The sequence below is a fragment of the Schistocerca nitens genome, chromosome 2 (genome assembly GCF_023898315.1).
Source record: "Schistocerca nitens isolate TAMUIC-IGC-003100 chromosome 2, iqSchNite1.1, whole genome shotgun sequence".
Classification (NCBI taxonomy): Eukaryota; Metazoa; Arthropoda; class Insecta; order Orthoptera; family Acrididae; genus Schistocerca; species Schistocerca nitens.
In genome coordinates, this window is record NC_064615.1 from 767658168 (window position 1) to 767679649 (window position 21482).

At 44.4% G+C, this 21482-nt stretch overlaps 1 protein-coding gene across 1 annotated transcript in view; it reads left to right on the forward strand.

Moving 5' to 3' along the window:
- Positions 1-21482, forward strand: part of LOC126237005 (GRIP and coiled-coil domain-containing protein 2-like) — a 323096-nt gene that overhangs the window by 209780 nt on the left and 91834 nt on the right. The window contains exons 14-15 of the mRNA XM_049946730.1: positions 12244-12450; positions 13034-13269. Coding sequence (XP_049802687.1) covers positions 12244-12450; positions 13034-13269 — 443 coding nt within the window. The remainder of the gene's footprint in view (positions 1-12243; positions 12451-13033; positions 13270-21482) is intronic.

The window sequence follows — 21482 nt, forward strand, 5'->3', positions numbered from 1 at the left end:
GCGCGCGCGCGAGCGCGCGCGAGTGTATACCCGTCCTTTTTTCCCCCTAAGGTAAGTATTTCCGCTTCCGGGATTGGAATGACTCCTTACTGTCTCCCTTAAAACCCGCATCCTTTCGTCTTTCCCTCTCCTACCCTCTTTCCTGATGAGCCAACAAGTTTGTTGCGAAAGCTTGAATTTGGGGTGTGTGTTTGTGTTTGTTTGTGTGTCTATCGACCTGCCACCGCTTTCGTTCGGTAATATATATATATATATATATATATATATAACAGAGGGAAACATTCCACGTGGAAAAAATATATCTAAAAAGAAAGATGATGAGACTTACCAAACAAAAGCGCTGGCAGGTCGATAGACACACAAAAAAACACAAATATACACACAAAATTCTAGCTTTCGCAACCAACGGTTGCTTCGTCAGGAAAGAGGGAAGGAGAGGGAAAGATGAAAGGATGTGGGTTTTAAGGGAGAGGGTAAGGAGTCATTCCAATCCCGGGAGCGGAAAGACTTACCTTAGGGGGAAAAAAGGACAGGTATACACTCGCACACACACACATATCCATCCACACATACAGACACAAGCAGACATATTTAAAGACAAAGAGTTTGGGCAGAGATGTCAGTCGAGGTGGAAGAGTAGAGGCAAAGAAGTTGTTGAGAGACAGGTGAGGTATGAGTGGCGGCAACTTGAAATTAGCGGAGATTGAGGCCTGGCGGATAACGAGAAGAGAGGATATACTGAAGGGCAAGTTCCCATCTCCGGAGTTCGGATAGGTTGGTGTTGGTGGGAAGTATCCAGATAACCCGGACGGTGTAACACTGTGCCAAGATGTGCTGGCTGTGCACCAAGGCATGTTTAGCCACAGGGTGATCCTCATTACCAACAAACACTGTCTGCCTGTGTCCATTCATGCGAATGGACAGTTTGTTGCTGGTCATTCCCACATAGAATGCATCACAGTGTAGGCAGGTCAGTTGGTAAATCACGTGGGTGCTTTCACACGTGGCTCTGCCTTTGATCGTGTACACCTTCCGGGTTACAGGACTGGAGTAGGTGGTGGTGGGAGGGTGCATGGGACAGGTTTTGCACCGGGGGCGGTTACAAGGATAGGAGCCAGAGGGTAGGGAAGGTGGTTTGGGGATTTCATAGGGATGAACTAACAGGTTACGAAGGTTAGGTGGACGGCGGAAAGACACTCTTGGCGGAGTGGGGAGGATTTCATGAAGGATGGATCTCATTTCAGGGCAGGATTTGAGGAAGTCGTATCCCTGCTGGAGAGCCACATTCAGAGTCTGGTCCAGTCCCGGAAAGTATCCTGTCACAAGTGGGGCACTTTTGTGGTTCTTCTGTGGGGGATTCTGGGTTTGAGGGGATGAGGAAGTGGCTCTGGTTATTTGCTTCTGTACCAGGCCAGGAGGGTAGTTGCGGGATGCGAAAGCTGTTGTCAGGTTGTTGGTGTAATGTTTCAGGGATTCCGGACTGGAGCAGATTCGTTTGCCACGAAGACCTAGGCTGTAGGGAAGGGACCGTTTTATGTGGAATGGGTGGCAGCTGTCATAATGGAGGTACTGTTGCTTGTTGGTGGGTTTGATGTGGACGGACGTGTGAAGTTGGCCATTGGACAGGTGGAGGTCAACGTCAAGGAAAGTGGCATGGGATTTGGAGTAGGACCAGGTGAATCTGATGGAACCAAAGGAGTTGAGGTTGGAGAGGAAATTCTGGAGTTCTTCTTCACTGTGAGTCCAGATCATGAAGATGTCATCAATAAATCTGTACCAAACTTTGGGTTGGCAGACCTGGGTAACCAAGAAGGCTTCCTCTAAGCGACCCATGAATAGGTTGGCGTACGAGGGGGCCATCCTGGTACCCATGGCTGTTCCCTTTAATTGTTGGTATGTCTGGCCTTCAAAAGTGAAGAAGTTGTGGGTCAGGATGAAGCTGGCTAAGGTAATGAGGAAAGAGGTTTTAGGTAGGGTGGCAGGTGATCGGCGTGAAAGGAAATGCTCCATCGCAGCGAGGCCCTGGACGTGCGGAATATTGGTGTATAGGGAAGTGGCATCAATTGTTACAAGGATGGTTTCCGGGGGTAACAGATTGGGTAAGGATTCCAGGCGTTCAAGGAAGTGGTTGGTGTCTTTGATGAAGGATGGGAGACTGCATGTAATGGGTTGAAGGTGTTGATCTACGTAGGCAGAGATACGTTCTGTGGGGGCTTGGTAACCAGCTACAATGGGGCGGCCGGGATGATTGGGTTTGTGGATTTTAGGAAGAAGGTAGAAGGTTGGGGTGCGGGGTGTCGGTGGGGTCAGGAGGTTGATGGAGTCAGGTGAAAGGTTTTGCAGGGGGCCTAAGGTTCTGAGGATTCCTTGAAGCTCCGCCTGGACATCGGGAATGGGGTTACCTTGGCAAACTTTGTATGTGGTGTTGTCTGAAAGCTGACGCAGTCCCTCAGCCACATACTCCCGACGATCAAGTACCACGGTCGTGGAACCCTTGTCCGCCGGAAGAATGACGATGGATCGGTCAGCCTTCAGATCACGGATAGCCTGGGCTTCAGCAGTGGTGATGTTGGGTGTAGGATTAAGGTTTTTTAAGAAGGATTGAGATGCAAGGCTGGAGGTCAGAAATTCCTGGAAGGTTTGGAGAGGGTGATTTTGAGGAAGAGGAGGTGGGTCCCGCTGTGACGGAGGACGGAACTGTTCCAGGCAGGGTTCAATTTGGATGGTGTCTTGGGGAGTTGGATCATTAGGAGTAGGATTAGGATCATTTTTCTTCGTGGCTTGTCTGACATTTGGCATTACCCCCAAAGGCCTCACACTTAAAGTTCCCATCTCTGGCTGCAACCCTTCCTTCCATCAGTCCCTATACCAGTTCCAAACTGAACAATCCATTGCCCTCACCCACCTAATCCTTCACCTACACATCAACTCAGCCAATGAACACACCCGTCAACTCCTATCCTTAATAAAAGTCCTTAATCTTTCCTCTCCCACATCCACACCGGCTGTTCAGAGCATCCTCCTACAGGCCAACCGTAAATTAGAACAGCATGCCACCCTCCACCTCAAAAAACTATCCAATCTCCTGGTTTCCCACCTCCGGAAAGGCAACTCACTCACCCTTCACAACCTTTCCAGCAAACCTCAACCACCTCTCATTGCACACAAACCCAGTCTCTCCCATCTACTCAATCTCCCACTTCCAGCTCCACTCCCTCCAAAACCTCAAAATTCCTTTCAACACAATCTGGAACCACAACACCCTAATTCAGTAGTTAACCTTTCCTCCAAACCTCTCTCCCAATCCGAAACCTCTGTCCTATCCAAAGGCCTCACCTTCAGCCCCACTCCCAGATTCAACCAAACAGCCCTCGTCAAAGATTTACTGTCCTACACCCGTACTCTCTGCGGAAATATCACTTTGCCACGAAGAAAAATGATCCTAATCCTACTCCTAATGATCCAACTCCCCAAGACACCATCCAAATTGAACCCTGCCTGGAACAGTTCCGTCCTCCGTCACAGCGGGACCCACCTCCTCTTCCTCAAAATCACCCTCTCCAAACCTTCCAGGAATTTCTGACCTCCAGCCTTGCATCTCAATCCTTCTTAAAAAACCTTAATCCTACACCCAACATCACCACTGCTGAAGCCCAGGCTATCCGTGATCTGAAGGCTGACCGATCCATCGTCATTCTTCCAGCGGACAAGGGTTCCACGACCGTGGTACTTGATCGTCGGGAGTATGTGGCTGAGGGACTGCGTCAGCTTTCAGACAACACCACATACAAAGTTTGCCAAGGTAACCCCATTCCCGATGTCCAGGCGGAGCTTCAAGGAATCCTCAGAACCTTAGGCCCCCTGCAAAACCTTTCACCTGACTCCATCAACCTCCTGACCCCACCGACACCCCGCACCCCAACCTTCTACCTTCTTCCTAAAATCCACAAACCCAATCATCCCGGCCGCCCCATTGTAGCTGGTTACCAAGCCCCCACAGAACGTATCTCTGCCTACGTAGATCAACACCTTCAACCCATTACATGCAGTCTCCCATCCTTCATCAAAGACACCAACCACTTCCTTGAACGCCTGGAATCCTTACCCAATCTGTTACCCCCGGAAACCATCCTTGTAACCATTGATGCCACTTCCCTATACACCAATATTCCGCACGTCCAGGGCCTCGCTGCGATGGAGCATTTCCTTTCACGCCGATCACCTGCCACCCTACCTAAAACCTCTTTCCTCATTACCTTAGCCAGCTTCATCCTGACCCACAACTTCTTCACTTTTGAAGGCCAGACATACCAACAATTAAAGGGAACAGCCATGGGTACCAGGATGGCCCCCTCGTACGCCAACCTATTCATGGGTCGCTTAGAGGAAGCCTTCTTGGTTACCCAGGTCTGCCAACCCAAAGTTTGGTACAGATTTATTGATGACATCTTCATGATCTGGACTCACAGTGAAGAAGAACTCCAGAATTTCCTCTCCAACCTCAACTCCTTTGGTTCCATCAGATTCACCTGGTCCTACTCCAAATCCCATGCCACTTTCCTTGACGTTGACCTCCACCTGTCCAATGGCCAACTTCACACGTCCGTCCACATCAAACCCACCAACAAGCAACAGTACCTCCATTATGACAGCTGCCACCCATTCCACATAAAACGGTCCCTTCCCTACAGCCTAGGTCTTCGTGGCAAACGAATCTGCTCCAGTCCGGAATCCCTGAAACATTACACCAACAACCTGACAACAGCTTTCGCATCCCGCAACTACCCTCCTGGCCTGGTACAGAAGCAAATAACCAGAGCCACTTCCTCATCCCCTCAAACCCAGAATCCCCCACAGAAGAACCACAAAAGTGCCCCACTTGTGACAGGATACTTTCCGGGACTGGACCAGACTCTGAATGTGGCTCTCCAGCAGGGATACGACTTCCTCAAATCCTGCCCTGAAATGAGATCCATCCTTCATGAAATCCTCCCCACTCCGCCAAGAGTGTCTTTCCGCCGTCCACCTAACCTTCGTAACCTGTTAGTTCATCCCTATGAAATCCCCAAACCACCTTCCCTACCCTCTGGCTCCTATCCTTGTAACCGCCCCCGGTGCAAAACCTGTCCCATGCACCCTCCCACCACCACCTACTCCAGTCCTGTAACCCGGAAGGTGTACACGATCAAAGGCAGAGCCACGTGTGAAAGCACCCACGTGATTTACCAACTGACCTGCCTACACTGTGATGCATTCTATGTGGGAATGACCAGCAACAAACTGTCCATTCGCATGAATGGACACAGGCAGACAGTGTTTGTTGGTAATGAGGATCACCCTGTGGCTAAACATGCCTTGGTGCACAGCCAGCACATCTTGGCACAGTGTTACACCGTCCGGGTTATCTGGATACTTCCCACCAACACCAACCTATCCGAACTCCGGAGATGGGAACTTGCCCTTCAGTATATCCTCTCTTCTCGTTATCCGCCAGGCCTCAATCTCCGCTAATTTCAAGTTGCCGCCACTCATACCTCACCTGTCTCTCAACAACTTCTTTGCCTCTACTCTTCCACCTCGACTGACATCTCTGCCCAAACTCTTTGTCTTTAAATATGTCTGCTTGTGTCTGTATGTGTGGATGGATATGTGTGTGTGTGCGAGTGTATACCTGTCCTTTTTTCCCCCTAAGGTAAGTCTTTCCGCTCCCGGGATTGGAATGACTCCTTACCCTCTCCCTTAAAACCCACATCCTTTCATCTTTCCCTCTCCTTCCCTCTTTCCTGACGAAGCAACCGTTGGTTGCGAAAGCTAGAATTTTGTGTGTATATTTGTGTTTTTTTGTGTGTCTATCGACCTGCCAGCGCTTTTGTTTGGTAAGTCTCATCATCTTTCTTTTTAGATATATATATATATATATATATATATATATATATATATATATATATATATATATATAATGTGACTTACCAAACGAAAGCGCTGGCACGTCGATAGACACACAAACATACACACAAAATTCTGCTTTCGCAACCAACAGTTGCCTCGTCAGGAAAGAGGGAAGGGGAGAGAAAGACGAAAGGATTTGGGTTTTAGAGAGAGGGTAAGGAGTCATTCCAATCCCGGGAATGTTTCCTTCTATGATGTGACTTACCGAACGAAAGCGCTGGCAGGTCGATAGACGCACAAACAACCACACACACAAAATTCAAGCTTTCGCAACAAACTGTTGCCTCATCAGGAAAGAGGGGAAGGAGAGGGAAAGACGAAAGGATGTGGGTTTTAAGGGAGAGGGTAAGGAGTCATTCCAATCCCGGGAGCGGAAAGACTTACCTTAGGGGGAAAAAAGGACAGGTATACACTCGCACACACACACATATCCATCCACACATATACAGACACTAGCAGACATATTTTTTTTTTGTCTTTAAATATGTCTGCTAGTGTCTGTATATGTGTGGATGGATATTTGTGTGTGTGCGAGTGTATACCTGTCCTTTTTCCCCCTAAGGTAAGTCTTTCCGCTCCCGGGATTGGAATGACTCCTTACCCTCTCCCTTAAAACCCACATCCTTTTGTCTTTCCCGCTCCTTCCCCTCTTTCCTGATGAGGCAAAAGTTTGTTGCGAAAGCTTGAATTTTGTGTGTGTGTTTGTGTTTGTTTGTGTGTCTATCGCCCTGCCAGCGCTTTCGTTCGGTAAGTCACATCATCTTTGTTTTTATATATATTTTTCCCACGTGCAATGTTTCCCTCTATTATATATATATATATATATATATATATATATATATATATATAACAGAGGGAAACATTCCACGTGGAAAAAATATATCTAAAAAGAAAGATGATGAGACTTACCAAACAAAAGCGCTGGCAGGTCGATAGACACACAAACAAACACAAATATACACACAAAATTCAAGCTTTCGCAACAAACTGTTGCCTCATCAGGAAAGAGGGAAGGAGAGGGAAAGACGAAAGGATGTGGGTTTTAAGGGGGAGGGTAAGGAGTCATTCCAATCCCGGGAGCGGAAAGACTTACCTTAGGGGGAAAAAAGGACAGGTATACACTCGCACACACACACATATCCATCCACACATACATATATAAGCAGACATATTCGAAGACAAAGAGTTTGGGCAGAGATGTCAGTCGAGGCGGAAGTGCAGAGGCAAAGATGTTGTTGAATGATAGGTGAGGTATGAGTGGCGGCAACTTGAAATTAGCGGAGATTGAGGCCTGGCGGATAAAGAGAAGAGAGGATATACTGAAGGGCAAGTTCCCATCTCCGGAGTTCTGAGAGGTTGGTGTTTGTGGGAAGTATCCAGATTACCCGGACGGTGTAACACTGTGCCAAGATGTGCTGGCCGTGCACCAAGGCATGTTTAGCCACAGGGTGATCCTCATTACCAACAAACACTGTCTTCCTGTGTCCATTTATGCGAATGGACAGTTTGTTGCTGGTCATTCCCACATAGAATGCGTCACAGTGTAGGCAGGTCAGTTGGTAAATCACGTGGGTGCTTTCACACGTGGCTCTGCCTTTGATCATGTACACCTTCCGGGTTACAGGACTGGAGTAGTAGGTGGTGGTGGGAGGGTGCATGGGACATGTTTTACACTGGGGGCGGTTACAAGGATAGGAGCCAGAGGGTAGGGAAGGTGGTTTGGGGATTTCTTAGGGATGAACTAACAGGTTACGAAGGTTAGGTGGATGGCGGAAAGACACTCTTGGTGGAGTGGGGAGGATTTCATGAAGGATGGATCTCATTTCAGGGCAGGATTTGAGGAATTTGTATCCCTGCTGGAGAGCCACATTCAGAGTCTCATCCAGTCCCGGAAAGTATCCTGTCACAAGTGGGGCACTTTTGTGGTTCTTCTGTGGGAGGTTCTGGGTTTGAGGGGATGAGGAAGTGGCTCTGGTTATTTGCTTCTGTACCAGGTCGGGAGGGTAGTTACGGGATGCGAAAGCTGTTGTCAGGTTGTTGGTGTAATGATTCAGGGATTCCGGACTGGAGCAGATTTGTTTGCCACGAAGACCTAGGCTGTGGGGAAGGGACCGTTTGATGTGGAATGGGTGGCAGCTGTCATAATGGAGGTACTGTTGCTTGTTGGTGGGTTTGATGTGGACGGACGTGTGAAGCTGGCCATTGGACAGGTGGAGGTCAAGGAAAGTGGCGTGGGATTTGGAGTAGGTCCAGGTGAATCTGATGGAACCAAAGGAGTTGAGGTTGGGGAGGAAATTCTGGAGTTCTTCTTCACTGTGAGTCCAGATCATGAAGATGTCATCAATAAATCTGTACCAAACTTTGGGTTGGCAGGCCTGGGTAACCAAGAAGGCTTCCTCTAAGACGACCCAGGAATAGGTTGGCGTATGAGGGGGCCATCCTGGTACCCATGGCTGTTCCCTTTAATTGTTGGTATGTCTGGCCTTCAAAAGTGGTGGGTCAGGATGAAGCTGGCTAAGCTAATGAGGAAAGAGGTTTTAGGTAGGGTGGCAGGTGATTGGCCTGAAAGGAAGTGCTCCATCGCAGCGAGGCCCTGGACGTGTGGAATATTTGTGTATAAGGAAGTGGCATCAATGGTTACAAGGATGGTTTCCGGGGCAACAGATTGGGTAAGGATTCCAGGCGTTCGAGAAAGTGGTTGGTGCCTTTGATGAAGGATATATATAAAAACAAAGATGATGTGACTTACCAAACGAAAGTGCTGGCAGGTCGATAGACACACAAACATACACACAAAATTCAAGCTTTCGCAACCAACGGTTGCTTCGTCAGGAAAGAGGGAAGGAGAGGGGAAGTTGAAAGGATGTGGGTTTTAAGGGAGAGAGTAAGGAGTCATTCCAATCCCAGGAGCGGAAAGACTTACCTTAGGGGGAAAAAAGGACAGGTATACACTCGCACACACACACATATCCATCCGCACATACACAGACACAAGCATATGTTCTTGTAAATTTTGAGTAGTTTTTGTAAGAGGGAATACCGGAAAGTCTTTGCCCCTAATTTCTTTCTAGCCAAGTTACGGCAGTAAATGCGATGTCAACATACCTATGCCCAGCGTTGGACCTATCACTGTTCGTGCCAGCCGTATCTACCTGTAGCTCCGCCGCACGACGCTGCTGTCAGTTGTTAAAGATGGTGGTTGTGCTTCACATTTCCATGGTGTTAGAACAACGAAGTGTGAGTCATTTTCTGTGATGAAAGGGACGAATGGCCATCGAAATCTACAGGGGGGTGGTGTGAGTTTGACAAAGGCCGTGAAGTCTTGCACGACAATGAGAGGCCGGGGAGACCACATTCATTGCTGACTGATGACAGCATATCCCACGTGGATGCAGTGGTGAAAGCAGCTTGGCGTGTGCACATCATGGTTATTTCTGGGAGCTTCGCATATCATATGGAAATGCTTACGACGTCATTCACGGATCCATACTATAGGGTACCGGAAGGTTTCATGTCAGTGGGTGCCTAAGCAGTTGGAAGACATGATGATGAAAGGCAAGCAAATGATGCCTTCACTGAATCATCTGGAACGATACTCCAAGGATGGTGAAGGTTTCCTGGACTGCATTGTTACTGGTGATGAAACATGGATACTGCATTTCACACTGAAATCCAAGCAGCAGAACCTGTGACAAAAAAATTCTGTTTAGTACCATGTGTTGGAAAGTGATGTTAATGGCCTTCTAGGATAGCTGTGGGCTGCTCCTGCTGGATTTCAAGGCACAAGATGTAGTCATCAATTCCGACAGTTATTGTTCCCCACTGTTTTGTCTGTGGGCTACCATCGGGTGAATGCACTAAGGGATTCTCGATGTGGACAATATGATTCTACTCCACGACAATGTGAGACCACATATAGCCATCAGAACTGCCAAAAAGCTCTGGGCACTTCAGTGGGAGATTCTGGACCACTCACCATACAGTCCAGACCTCGCCCCTACTTACTTCACACTTTCAGACCGCTGTATAAGTTCCCTGCAGGACAGCGATTCACAAGTAATGATTAAGCCAAGACAGCAGTCCGACGGTGGTTCCATAGCCAGCTGGATGAATTGTACCGCAGGGGCATCTCAAATTTAGTGCTGCAAAAGGGCAAATGTGTGAACCAATGTCAGGACTATGTTGAAAAATAATGTAAGGTACGTAGAGTGGGATGTATATTTATCATTACCTGAATGCACCTTAAATTGGCTAATAAAAATAGAGGCAAAGACTATCTGATTTGTCCTTTCAGTACAGGATCTCTGCACGTTTTTGCCAGTAAATATATTTCCCTTTTCCTTTAACTCATAGAACAGTTCAAACTTATTGATCGTTGCATGGATGCAGACATAACAGGTATAGAAATAAGTGGTAGCAGAATTGAAAACATTCAAAAAATTAAGTAGAGGACAGGTTTCTGGACGTGATGGGTTATCTATTATTCTTCATTGAATATGAGGAAGAATAATACACCTCATAGACTGACCCAAAAACTTCAGCTTGTCATGGGCTGTTTATCCTTCCTTCTAATTTCTGCAGATACTCTCACACAAAGCCAAGTAACTAGCACCTCCAACAGTAGGGATCTAGAGGGAAGTCTCGCTTCTCAACAGCTGCAGTGTTGTTGCCATGAAGCAAATCCTAGAAAGAAAGGGAACTAATTAAAATAGATTTGTTGAGTCAGTTTGAGATCACCACAGAAATACGTAACATACTGCAGTGGTAGATGGTTTAAGAAAGACAGTAGCATCACAGAGAACCCATTTCCTATTGTAAGTAATGCTCAGATACAGCATTAGTAGTGCCCTGCTTGACACAACCATGTCATTTAAATATCTGGGTGAACTTTACAATGCGATATAAATTGGAACGAGCATGTGAGGATTGTGGTAGGAAAGGTGAATCGTCAACTTCAATTTATTGGAAGAGTTCTAGGAAAGTGTGATTCGTCTGTAAAGGAGACTGGTTATAGGATGCTAGTGCAACCTATTCTTGAGTACTGCGCGAGTGTTTGAGATCTGTACCAGGTCGAATTAGAGAAAGACATTGAAACAATTTAGAAGCAGGCTGCTAGGTTTGTTACTGGTGGGTTTGAACAACACCCAAGTGTTACGGAGATGCTTTGGGAACTGAGATGTGAAGCCCTGGAGGAAAGACGATGTTCTTTGCAAGGAACGCTGTTTAGAGAACTGGCATTTGAAGCACTGCTGAATGATTCTGCTGCCTGCAACATACATTTTTCTTCAGGACTACAAAGATAAAAATTAGGGCTTTTATAGGTGCTTCGTTTGTCATTTTTCCTTTGTTCTGTTTGTGGGTGGAACAGGAAAGCAAATTAATAGCAGTGGTACGGGGTGCCCTCCACCATAAGTCATAAGTTGGATTACGGAGTATCAACATAGATGTAAAATCTTATTTCTTTTTACAACATCTCCTGTAATGGCCATGAGGGGAATATTAGAGAAATTAGTACTCACAGAGAGGGTATCATATTCTTCCCATGTTCCTTAAACAGGGTAAGGGAAAATGAAGTTCTTAAGTTTCCTGCAAGAAAAATGATTTTATTACATTGTGCTCTCTATGCTATATATTCCATAGTAGCTTGTGGTATTCCACATTTGTCTAGAATGCTTTAAAATATTTCTGGTGCATCTGCAGTTTCTGGCTTACGTATTTCGTAAGTTCATGGTAACTTAAAAGTGGCTGTCCATGATGGCCTATTTTCCTCCCATATGCTCTTGCAGTCCATATCACCGAATTTATTGTACCCTTCTCAATTCCCAGTGATTAATTTTGGCTGTTTTGTTTCTGGAACAGAACATCAGCTGATCCCTCACAACTGTCTCTCATTTAGTGTACTCCAGAATTCAGAATGGTCCTGCATTCTGATATTATTGCCCACCTCCTCATGGTGTCCTCTGCAATTATGATACAGCAAGAATTATAAATCAAAACTTGAAGGTATTCTGTATCAAATGATCTATAAATGTCTAAGGTGTGTCTTGTAGGTGTCGCATAATAATAATCTTCAAGTTCAGGTGCACTGACATGTGTTTTTTTATGGATTTGGGAAAATTGTCTCGTAACATGTAATATTATTTCTAAATGCTCTGAATAATATTTTGTAGTACATATAACATAGACATTATATCTGCCACGCTTTTACAGCATTATATAACAACACTATATGTTGCCATTTGTTTGGGTTGTTGAATCCTTAATTACTGGTTTTTGGTTGTAACTTACACACAGGAACAGTTGAATATAATTCGACAACGATTGTGTGAAGCAGAATCACTCTCCAAAGAGAAGGAAGCTGTCTTGCACGATGCAAAGAGGTATGCAGAAAATCTGAGGGAGGAATTAGAAGCTCAACAGTTGGAGTTAGCTGCTACTGCAGCTGAGAAACAGAAGATTGAGGCTAGCAGTCACAAGCAGCAGACTGTGCTTATTGAGAAGGTTAGTACAGTTGTCAGCAACTAGAATATAATTAACATTACTAGGTTTGTTATTACTGGCATAGAGCTTTGCAGTATTGCCAAAATAGCTACCATCTGATGCTTGCTTAAGCCTAGTCAAACAGGGAGTAGGCTGTAAGCATTGGCTGCACACATTATTGCATACTGTGCCTAGAAATAGTGAAACAGAACACAGCAGAGGCTCGATAATACATTATGTGCACTCACCACACTTTTCAAACAGTGGAAGTGAACTGATGCTTTGCTGCAGCATCTAGGCAACAGAAGGTAGTTGATGGATGACATTGAAAACTGTGATTGAAGAAACTCACTTATGACATGGAATGTCAACTGACAAATAATTTTAATCAAAGAGTAGCAATATACTAAAACACATGGTAATAACATCGTCAAGTCTCATTCATATTTGTGGCATTTGTTTTTTAATTTTATTCCTGTCAGTCTTGGTCTGTGGATCAGAGTACACGTTTTTAAATTATATTTTAACATTTTCCATTTGATTAACTGCATTTTTCATGCCAAAGATTATGCTATCTCTGACTTTTTTTTCCCCTCTCTTGAAGGTTTCTGTATTAGAACAACAACTAGAAAAATTGCAGCATGAAAGAGACAAATTTTCCACAGAATTAGCAGAGGTGCATAGTGAGTTTGAAAGATACAAAATTCGTGCTGCAAGTGTACTGAGGCATAAGGCTCGCCCTGAAGAAACTGCTCCAATCGCAGAAGATGGAGCCCAGCAGGAAATTGCACAACTTCGAAAAGCAAATGATATGCTTCGAGGAAAACTCGAAGAAATGAGGTAAGATATCGTCGAAGATGCTGAAGTAATTTTATTCTTAAAGTAGTTTTTAACTTTGTGTTCTTCTTTGTTAACCATAAGACTGCAAAGAAAGCTGGTACATAAACATACTGGCACATTTGGAAATTCTTTTGCTTGCCTTTTCAGCTACTTTTTTCTGGTTCCTTAAAATTAATTATGAAAAGGAATGCAGTATTATGGTATTAAACTTCATGTTTTGTTTAATTTATTGATTTTGTTGAGCAAGAAATAACCCAGAGACTACAGTTTACATGTGTTGGATGAAATTGTTTTAACTCTGTAGTGCAGTGCAGACTTTAATGGCAGTCAGTAAAGGTGTCCACTAAAAGAACTGAACCCAAAGACCAGCAAAAGAAGCTGCAAATATTTACATTCTGAAAGGATATAATTTATCGAAATATTGACTACATTGCTCACAGTTGTATTGCTACATGAGTATTCTACAGTCATCGTGTTACGTCAGCTACTATGCTGAAGTAATTTATCTTTGATCTGCATGATCACTAGCATTTTAAGAGTGTTTGCATTTCACTTATGTTGGAACTGAAGTAATTTAAATATTTGCCATATACTTGGATGATAGCTTTCTTGATAACTTTGAATATAAAGTTTATATCAGTCAGTGCTCACGCAGTATTTATATACTGGCTGTACTGGTTTCAGCTTTTCAGTCATTATCGTAGCCCCATAAAACAAGAAATAATGTACTGAAAAAACATATCAGCATTGCATTAACAAATTAGATAAACAGCTCACACAGTTTTTATATATTGGTTGCACTGGTTTTTACTTTTCAATAATTACCAGTAGCCCATAAAATAAGAAACAGTGTACAAAAAATGCATATCAACATTGCATTAACAAATTAAATAAACAGCTAAGTACATTATATAAATCAAAAGTGACAGCATAATATTTCTTGGCTGACGGCTACATCAAATTGGAGTAGAAGTGAACATATCCTCAAGGCTGTTACGAGAGAACTGAGTTGGACAAGTCAGTGCAAGTCCATATATAGCTAGAGACCCAAGTTGGGACAAAGTTGTCTCGTAGGTGTAAAATAATACATACAGGTTTCCAGAATGAGATTTACACTCTGCAGCGGAGTGTGCGCTGATATGAAACTTCCTGGCAGATTAAAACTGTGTACCCGATCAAGACTCAAACTCGGGACCTTTGCCTTTCGCGGGCAAGTGCTCTACCATCTGAGCTACCGAAGCACAACTCGCGCCCGGTCCTCACAGCTTTACTTCTGCCAGTATCTCGTCTCCTACCTTCCAAACTTTACAGAAGCGAACCTGCAGAACTAGCACTCCTGAAAGAAAGGATACTGCGGAGACATGGCTTAGCCACAGCCTGGGGGATGTTTCCAGAATGAGATTTACACTCTGCAGCGGAGTGTGCGCTGATATGAAACTTCCTGGCAGATTAAAACTGTGTGCCCGACCGAGACTCGAACTGTGAGGACCGGGCGTGAGCCGTGCTTCGGTTTTAATCTGCCAGGAAGTTTCTTATCAGCGCACACTCCGCTGCAGAGTGTAAATCTCATTCCAGGAAGTTTCAATACATACAGGTGTTTTACATTGTTAGAGAACTGTTAAAAATTATTAAAAATTGTTTTTAAAAGTTAGTAAGTAGTTAGCACTTTTAATTGATGTAACAATATTATGAAAAGGAGGTTGCCACTTTTCTAGTAGAGGTGCTGAGTTGCAGATAGGTACAACAAAAAGACTGTCACAAATAAGCTTTTGGCCAAAACACACACACACACACACACACACACACACACACACACACACAAATGCAAACACAAACACAACTCACACACACCACTGTAGTCTGTGGCAGCTGAAGCCACACTGCGAGCAGCAGCAGTAGCAGAGCAGCAGCAGTGCATGATGGGCAGCAACAGGGTGAGCGTAAGGTGGGGGCGGGGAGAGGGAGGGATAGTAGGATAGAGGTGGGGGACAGTGAAGTGCTGTGGGGCAGCATGCAGGGACAAGGTGGAGAGAGGATAGGGCATCTAGGTGCAGTCGGGAGTTTAGACAGATGGCGGGGCTTGAGGGGGTGTAGTGTAAAAGGAGAGAAAGACTGGATGGGAATAGGGAAGGAGCTGGATGGGTGAGGAGAATGTCTAATGAAGATTGAGACCAGGGGGGTTATGGGAATGTAGGGTATATTTCAGGGAGTGTTCCAACCAGTGCAATTCAGAAAAGCTGGTATGGGTGGGAAGGATCCACATGGCTGTGAAGCAGTCATTGAAATGAAGGACATAGTGTTGGGCAGTGTGCTGAACAACAGAATGATCCACTTGTTTCTTGGCCACAATTTATTGGTGGCCACTCATGTGGACAGACATTGTTATGCTCGCAGCGGTTGCAGCACAGCTTGTAGATCACATGACTGTTTTCACAGGTATCCCTGTCTTCACAGGTAGCCCTGTCTTCAATGGGATAGGTGATGTTTGTGACCAGACTGGAGTACGTGGTGGTGGTGGGAGGGTGTATGGGACAGGGATATGAGCCATGAGGTAATGGGTTGGGAGCAGGGATTGTGTGGGAATGGATGAGTATATTGTGTAGGTTCGGTGGATGGCGGAATAACACTGTGGGAGGGGCGGGAAGGATAATGGACAGGACATTTCTCATTTCATAGCACGACTAGAGATAGTCGAAACCCTGGCAGAGAATGTGATTCAGTTGCTCCAGTCCTGGGTGGTACTGAGTTGTGAAGGGAATGCTCCTCTGTGGCCGGACAGTGAGACTTTGGGAGGTGGTGGGAGACTGGAAAGATAAGGCACAGGAGGTTGTGCTTTTGTACAGGGTTGTGGGGATAATTACAGTCTGTTAAGGCTTCAGTGAGAGAGGGACCTCTTGTCACTGCAGATATGATGACTATGGGTAGCCAGCCTGTGTGGAAAGGACTTCTTGATGTGGAATGGGTGGCAGCTGTTGAAGTGGAGGTATTGCTGGTGGTTAGTAGGTTTGATATTGATAGAGTTACTGATGTAGCCATCTATGAGGTGGAGGTCAAGTGCACCTAGCTGCCCTTCCCTCTCTCCACTCCCCAGCAGCATTTCACTGTCCCCCACCCCAATCCTGCTATCCCACCCCAGCCTTCTCCTTACCCCCCCCCCCCCCCCCAATCACCTCCACCCAATTGCCACTCCCATCATGCACTGTTGCTGCTGCTCGCAGTGTGGCTTCAGCTGCCAGAGACTGCAGTAATGTGTGTGTGTGTGTGTGTGTGTGTGTGTGTGTGTGTGTGTGTGTGTGTCAGTGTGGCTTCAGCTGCCAGAGACTGCAGTAATGTGTGTGTGTGTGTGTGTGTGTGTGTGTGTGTGTGTGTGTGTGTGTGTGTGTATTTTTGACAAAAGCCTTGTTGACCGAAAGCTTATTTGTGACAGTCTTTTTATTGTGCTTATCTGCAACTCAGCATCTCGGCTATATGTTGAGTAGCAACTTTCCTTTTCATAATACTGTTACATTCGGTCTGGATTTTCCATTGTTTAATGTATGTAATGTAGTCAGGTGATTTAATTTGCCAATGTAATGGTGATGTGTTTTTGTGCAATTTTTTTCACTTTATGGTGCTGTTGATATCAACTGATATAAACTTTACTGTCTATGATCATGTAATTCAGCAAATTAGTTGGCAACACATCTATATGAAATTAAGATGAGACTGCCATACAAACACCAGCTATATTTGTATTTGGCTTTACTATTGTCTTTATAATGTAATGTGTCACCTAGCTGTTGTCAGCAGATTGTGTAATAAATTACATTGTTAAAATTGCTCTTATTGTCAACAACATGGGAATGTATAGAACTGTAACAATCATCTGCATAACTAGCCTATATAGCGTTCATATGATGTATGTAGTATGTCTGAAAAGGCTGAGTGAGTGGACCAGTAAATGGACTCAAGCATTGATTGATTAATTAAATTGCAAAGAAGTAATACACACACACACACACACACACACACACACACACACACACACACACACACACATTTACGAACCTAAGAACTATTTCAGCCCCGTATAGGAAAGTCAGAATAGATCCTGTGGAGTCAATACTAGATGCACCAAATGTGCAGCAGCCAGAGCATTGTTCCTGGTTTCGTGTTATGTAAGCATAACCTAGCCTTGAACTTCATTCCCAATACTTCTATATACCTTTGGTAGAGCTAAGTTCATGCGTAGATGTCGCTAGAGATTTTGACCAATATGAGATCATGTTGGAGGAGTTGGCTGCTTTTCGCAACAGCTGAAAGCTGTGCTGGCAACTATCAGTCAGCTTCATTTGGCCATTGCAAAGTACAACACTTATGAAGTGGCAGGTTGACCTGCCAAAGCACCACAAAACTTGCACAGTTCCCCTGTTATTGTTGTGATCTGCAGAGAACCTCGCCCTGGCAGTAAGTGGTCACCACTAGAGGGTTGTTCATAGATTGGAACTGTTTTGCAGGGAAGGTTTTATGTGGCTAATCCAATGTATCTAATGAATAGGTTTGAGCCATTGCCTACTTCTGAAACAAGGCATTGCTTGAACTGTGATCTCTCCTCTGTCAAGGTCCCAGAACCCACATGTGCAAAAGAAGTGGCTGTTAGTTGTGGGCAGTTCCAGAAGTAGGTTTGTGGTGGCCCCTCTTAGAAAAGTTGTCACAGAACCAAATTTGCAACAAAGTTGCTATGGTTTCCTTTCAACTGTTGCTTTGGGAAATATTTGGTCTGTGAATAGAATCAAAAATAATTTCTAACTCAGATGTTGTAGCCAACCATTCAGGTGATGGAGAATTGAAGCTACTGTTTGAAATTAAGGTTGATACAGTCTCTTAACTTTACATCCATGTGACATCTTCCTGCAGTATTTCCTAAAGAACTGTTGGTGTTTCTGCACTTGAATCCAGTGTATCCTGCTAAATATTTTAAGTGTCCTGAGTTGTGTGCACAGAGCATGTCACATCATCAGGTAATGCTTTGGCATTTTTAACATTAGTGGAAAGTCCAGAAAATTAATTTATTAATTCAAGGAATATTGCCTGAAATGGGAAGAGGCTGTTTCTTTTCCTACATGTACATTGGAACAAATTTCCAAATAGTTTTCTTGACTCATGAGATTGAAATTGTAACCATCGTAGCTCTCTCATCGTAGAGGTACTTCGAGTTAATCTAAAATGTCATTCTACTTCAAAAAGTATTCTTTCATTCAGAATATTTTCCCAGCTTACATTTTTCGATACGAATAATCACATGCAACCATCATGACATCCATGTTCGCTGACATTGGGGTAAGCTTCTGATAAGCAGGGCATCTTTGAATGTTTACCCTGGTTTAAAGTGGTCACTAATCTATAATTAATACTGACACAGACACAGTATTTCCCACATGTTTAGTAGCATTTGAGAGGTTACAGTTTCTTCTACATTTTGAATGATTAATGTATACAATGTGAGCATAACATTACAGATGGAGCATACATCTCGGTATCATCGCCGAAAGGAAAAAAAAATGTAGTGGGATATCATCACATGATCATCTACATCTACATTTATACGCCGCAAGCCATCCAACGGTGTGTGGCGGAGGGCACTTTACGTGCCACTGTCATTACCTCCCTTTCCTGTTCCAGTCACATATGGTTCACGGGAAGAACGACTGTCTGAAAGCCTCCGTGCGCACTCGAATCTCTCTAATTTTACATTCGTGATCTCCTCGGGAGGTATAAGTAGGGGGAAGCAATATATTCGATACCTCATCCAGAAACGCACCCTCTCGAAACCTGGCGAGCAAGCTACACCGCGATGCAGAGCGCCTCTCTTGCAGAGTCTGCCACTTGAGTTTATTATTAAACATCTCCGTAACGCTATCACGGTTACCAAATAACCCTGTGACGAAACGCGCCGCTCTTCTTTGGATCTTCTCTATCTCCTCCGTCAACCCGATCTGGTACCACCTTTGGTGGCCGTTCGATTGGGTCATCCCTTCCAATCCACTGATATGGAAATTCTTCATCTAATGACTCCCAAATGCATGATTTCCAGTGAGATGGTGCTCCATGTAGTTGAAACATTACATTGGATCTCCAATAACTGGAGCTGACATGATACATGTCTTACCGATTTTGATGGTGATCATGTAAAGGTCGTTCAGGTGTTTTTGACAAGTCCCTGCAGATGTTGAAAATCACCTACAGCTTTTCTTCTTTTTAACCGTCCCTGTATTTAAAAAAAATATTGAGTTCATTTCTCATAAGTTGTTCTGAACCTTCGGTGCACTATGGTTTGAGACTTCATCTCAGACAACCACACAACACATTTTGCTTTTACCTGAACTGATGCACCATTTTACGTTTTAATTGATAGTGGGACTCCAAGTGCCAAGTTCAGGAACTGAAACATACAATCATGGCAACTTAATGAGTTTGTCAACACACTAAAAACCACTATATCATAGACATGTGGCATAAATGTATAGTACAATCAGGATAAGCATTCTGGAACACCCTGTATTATGTGATCAATGGATAAGCTTTCTGGTGCTGAATATTATTTCCAATTACTGTGGTTGTAAATATGATGCTATGAGACAAAACGATTTCTTCATGTAGAAAATGATCCTTTCTTTTAGTTTTTCCAGTGTTTGAGATATATATACACTGGTCAAAACAATTAGGGGATCGGTTGAGATATCTAGGTTCTGAAGTATTGTCATCAGCAGAATGAACTAAATTGTTCGATGTCTTTCTGTAGTTTCTATGGAGTGGAGATAGCAACCTTACGGTCACTGAGCTAGTGGCAATAATTATTACAGTCACTGAGATAATGGTAATAATGGAAAGTTGCTGCAGAGGGGTTGGTGTTGACTTGTGTTTACTCTACCAAATGAATTACACAAGCAATTGGGTTCAGATAGTGTAGTGAGCAGGTAGTGCAATGCAACAACAACGTGACTTAACCCGAAGCGATGGTATGGAGAGCCATAGGATGGTTGGAAGCGGGACAGGCACAGAGAGAGATGGCTGCAGCTGTTGGAGTATCCCAAAGTGTAATTTCCCGGACCTGGACACTATTTCAGACAATTGGAACCGTTAACAGAAGGCAACGTTAAGGCCGTCCACGGGTAACATCAGCAAGAGATGATCGTTATCTCCGGCTAACAGCCCGTCAAGACGGGAGTCTGAATGCAACTCAGCAGCAACACACCCTCCAGGCAGCAACAGGATGTGCAATATCAACACAAAAAGTCCAAAATCACCTTTGAGAATGTGCCTTCTACACACGGAGCGTATGGTGCGTGTCCCATTAAAACCATGACACCGTTTAGCCCACAGAAACTGGGCGGAGGAACATCAGTATTGGAGTTGTAACGAATGGTGCCGGATGTTGTTCACAGATGAGTCAAGATTTTGTGTTCAGCAGGACAATTGTCATTCCCTCATCTGGAGAGAATATGGAGCTTGGAACAATCTTGCTTATTTGCAGGAAACATCACCATATCATGGTGGTGGACGAATGGTGTGGGCAGGAGCCACTATTGGTGGATATACAGACCTCTGTGCCATTCAGAATGGCGCTTTGACTGCTTAGAGGTACAGAGATGAGTTCCTTTGACCTTTTGTTGTGTCCTTTGCTGGTGCCATAGGAGATGGGTTCCTTCTGGTGGACGATGACGCTCGTCCCAACAGAGCTGCACTGGAGGACAACATGCTTGAAGCTGAGGAAATTGAACAAATGGAGTGGCCAGCTTGTTCACTGGACTTATACCCGATCAAGCATGTTTGGGATGCACTTGGCAGAGCATTGCTGCCAGACCAGCACCTCCCACAACAGTCACAGAGATGGATGTTGCACTCACGGAAGAATGGCCAAATATCCCTCAAGAGCTTATTAATAACTATATACTGTCTATGCCACGCAGGTGTGCAGCTGTACTTGTAATGGATCTGGGAGATGTGTTATTTTCTACCGGATTTGTCGATACCAAATCTAATGAGGGAGGTTGTAAATATTTTCTAATATTTTTGTCAGAATATTTTTTGTGAATTGTAATTTGCCTTATTTTATGCTAATTTTCTTATATGTTCGAGAGTGATAGCATAGTGATTCATATTAGTAGATGTGACGAATAATTTCAAAGAGACTGGTTACAAGTGGAAGCTTGTGTGTTGTGTGAAATGTCTTT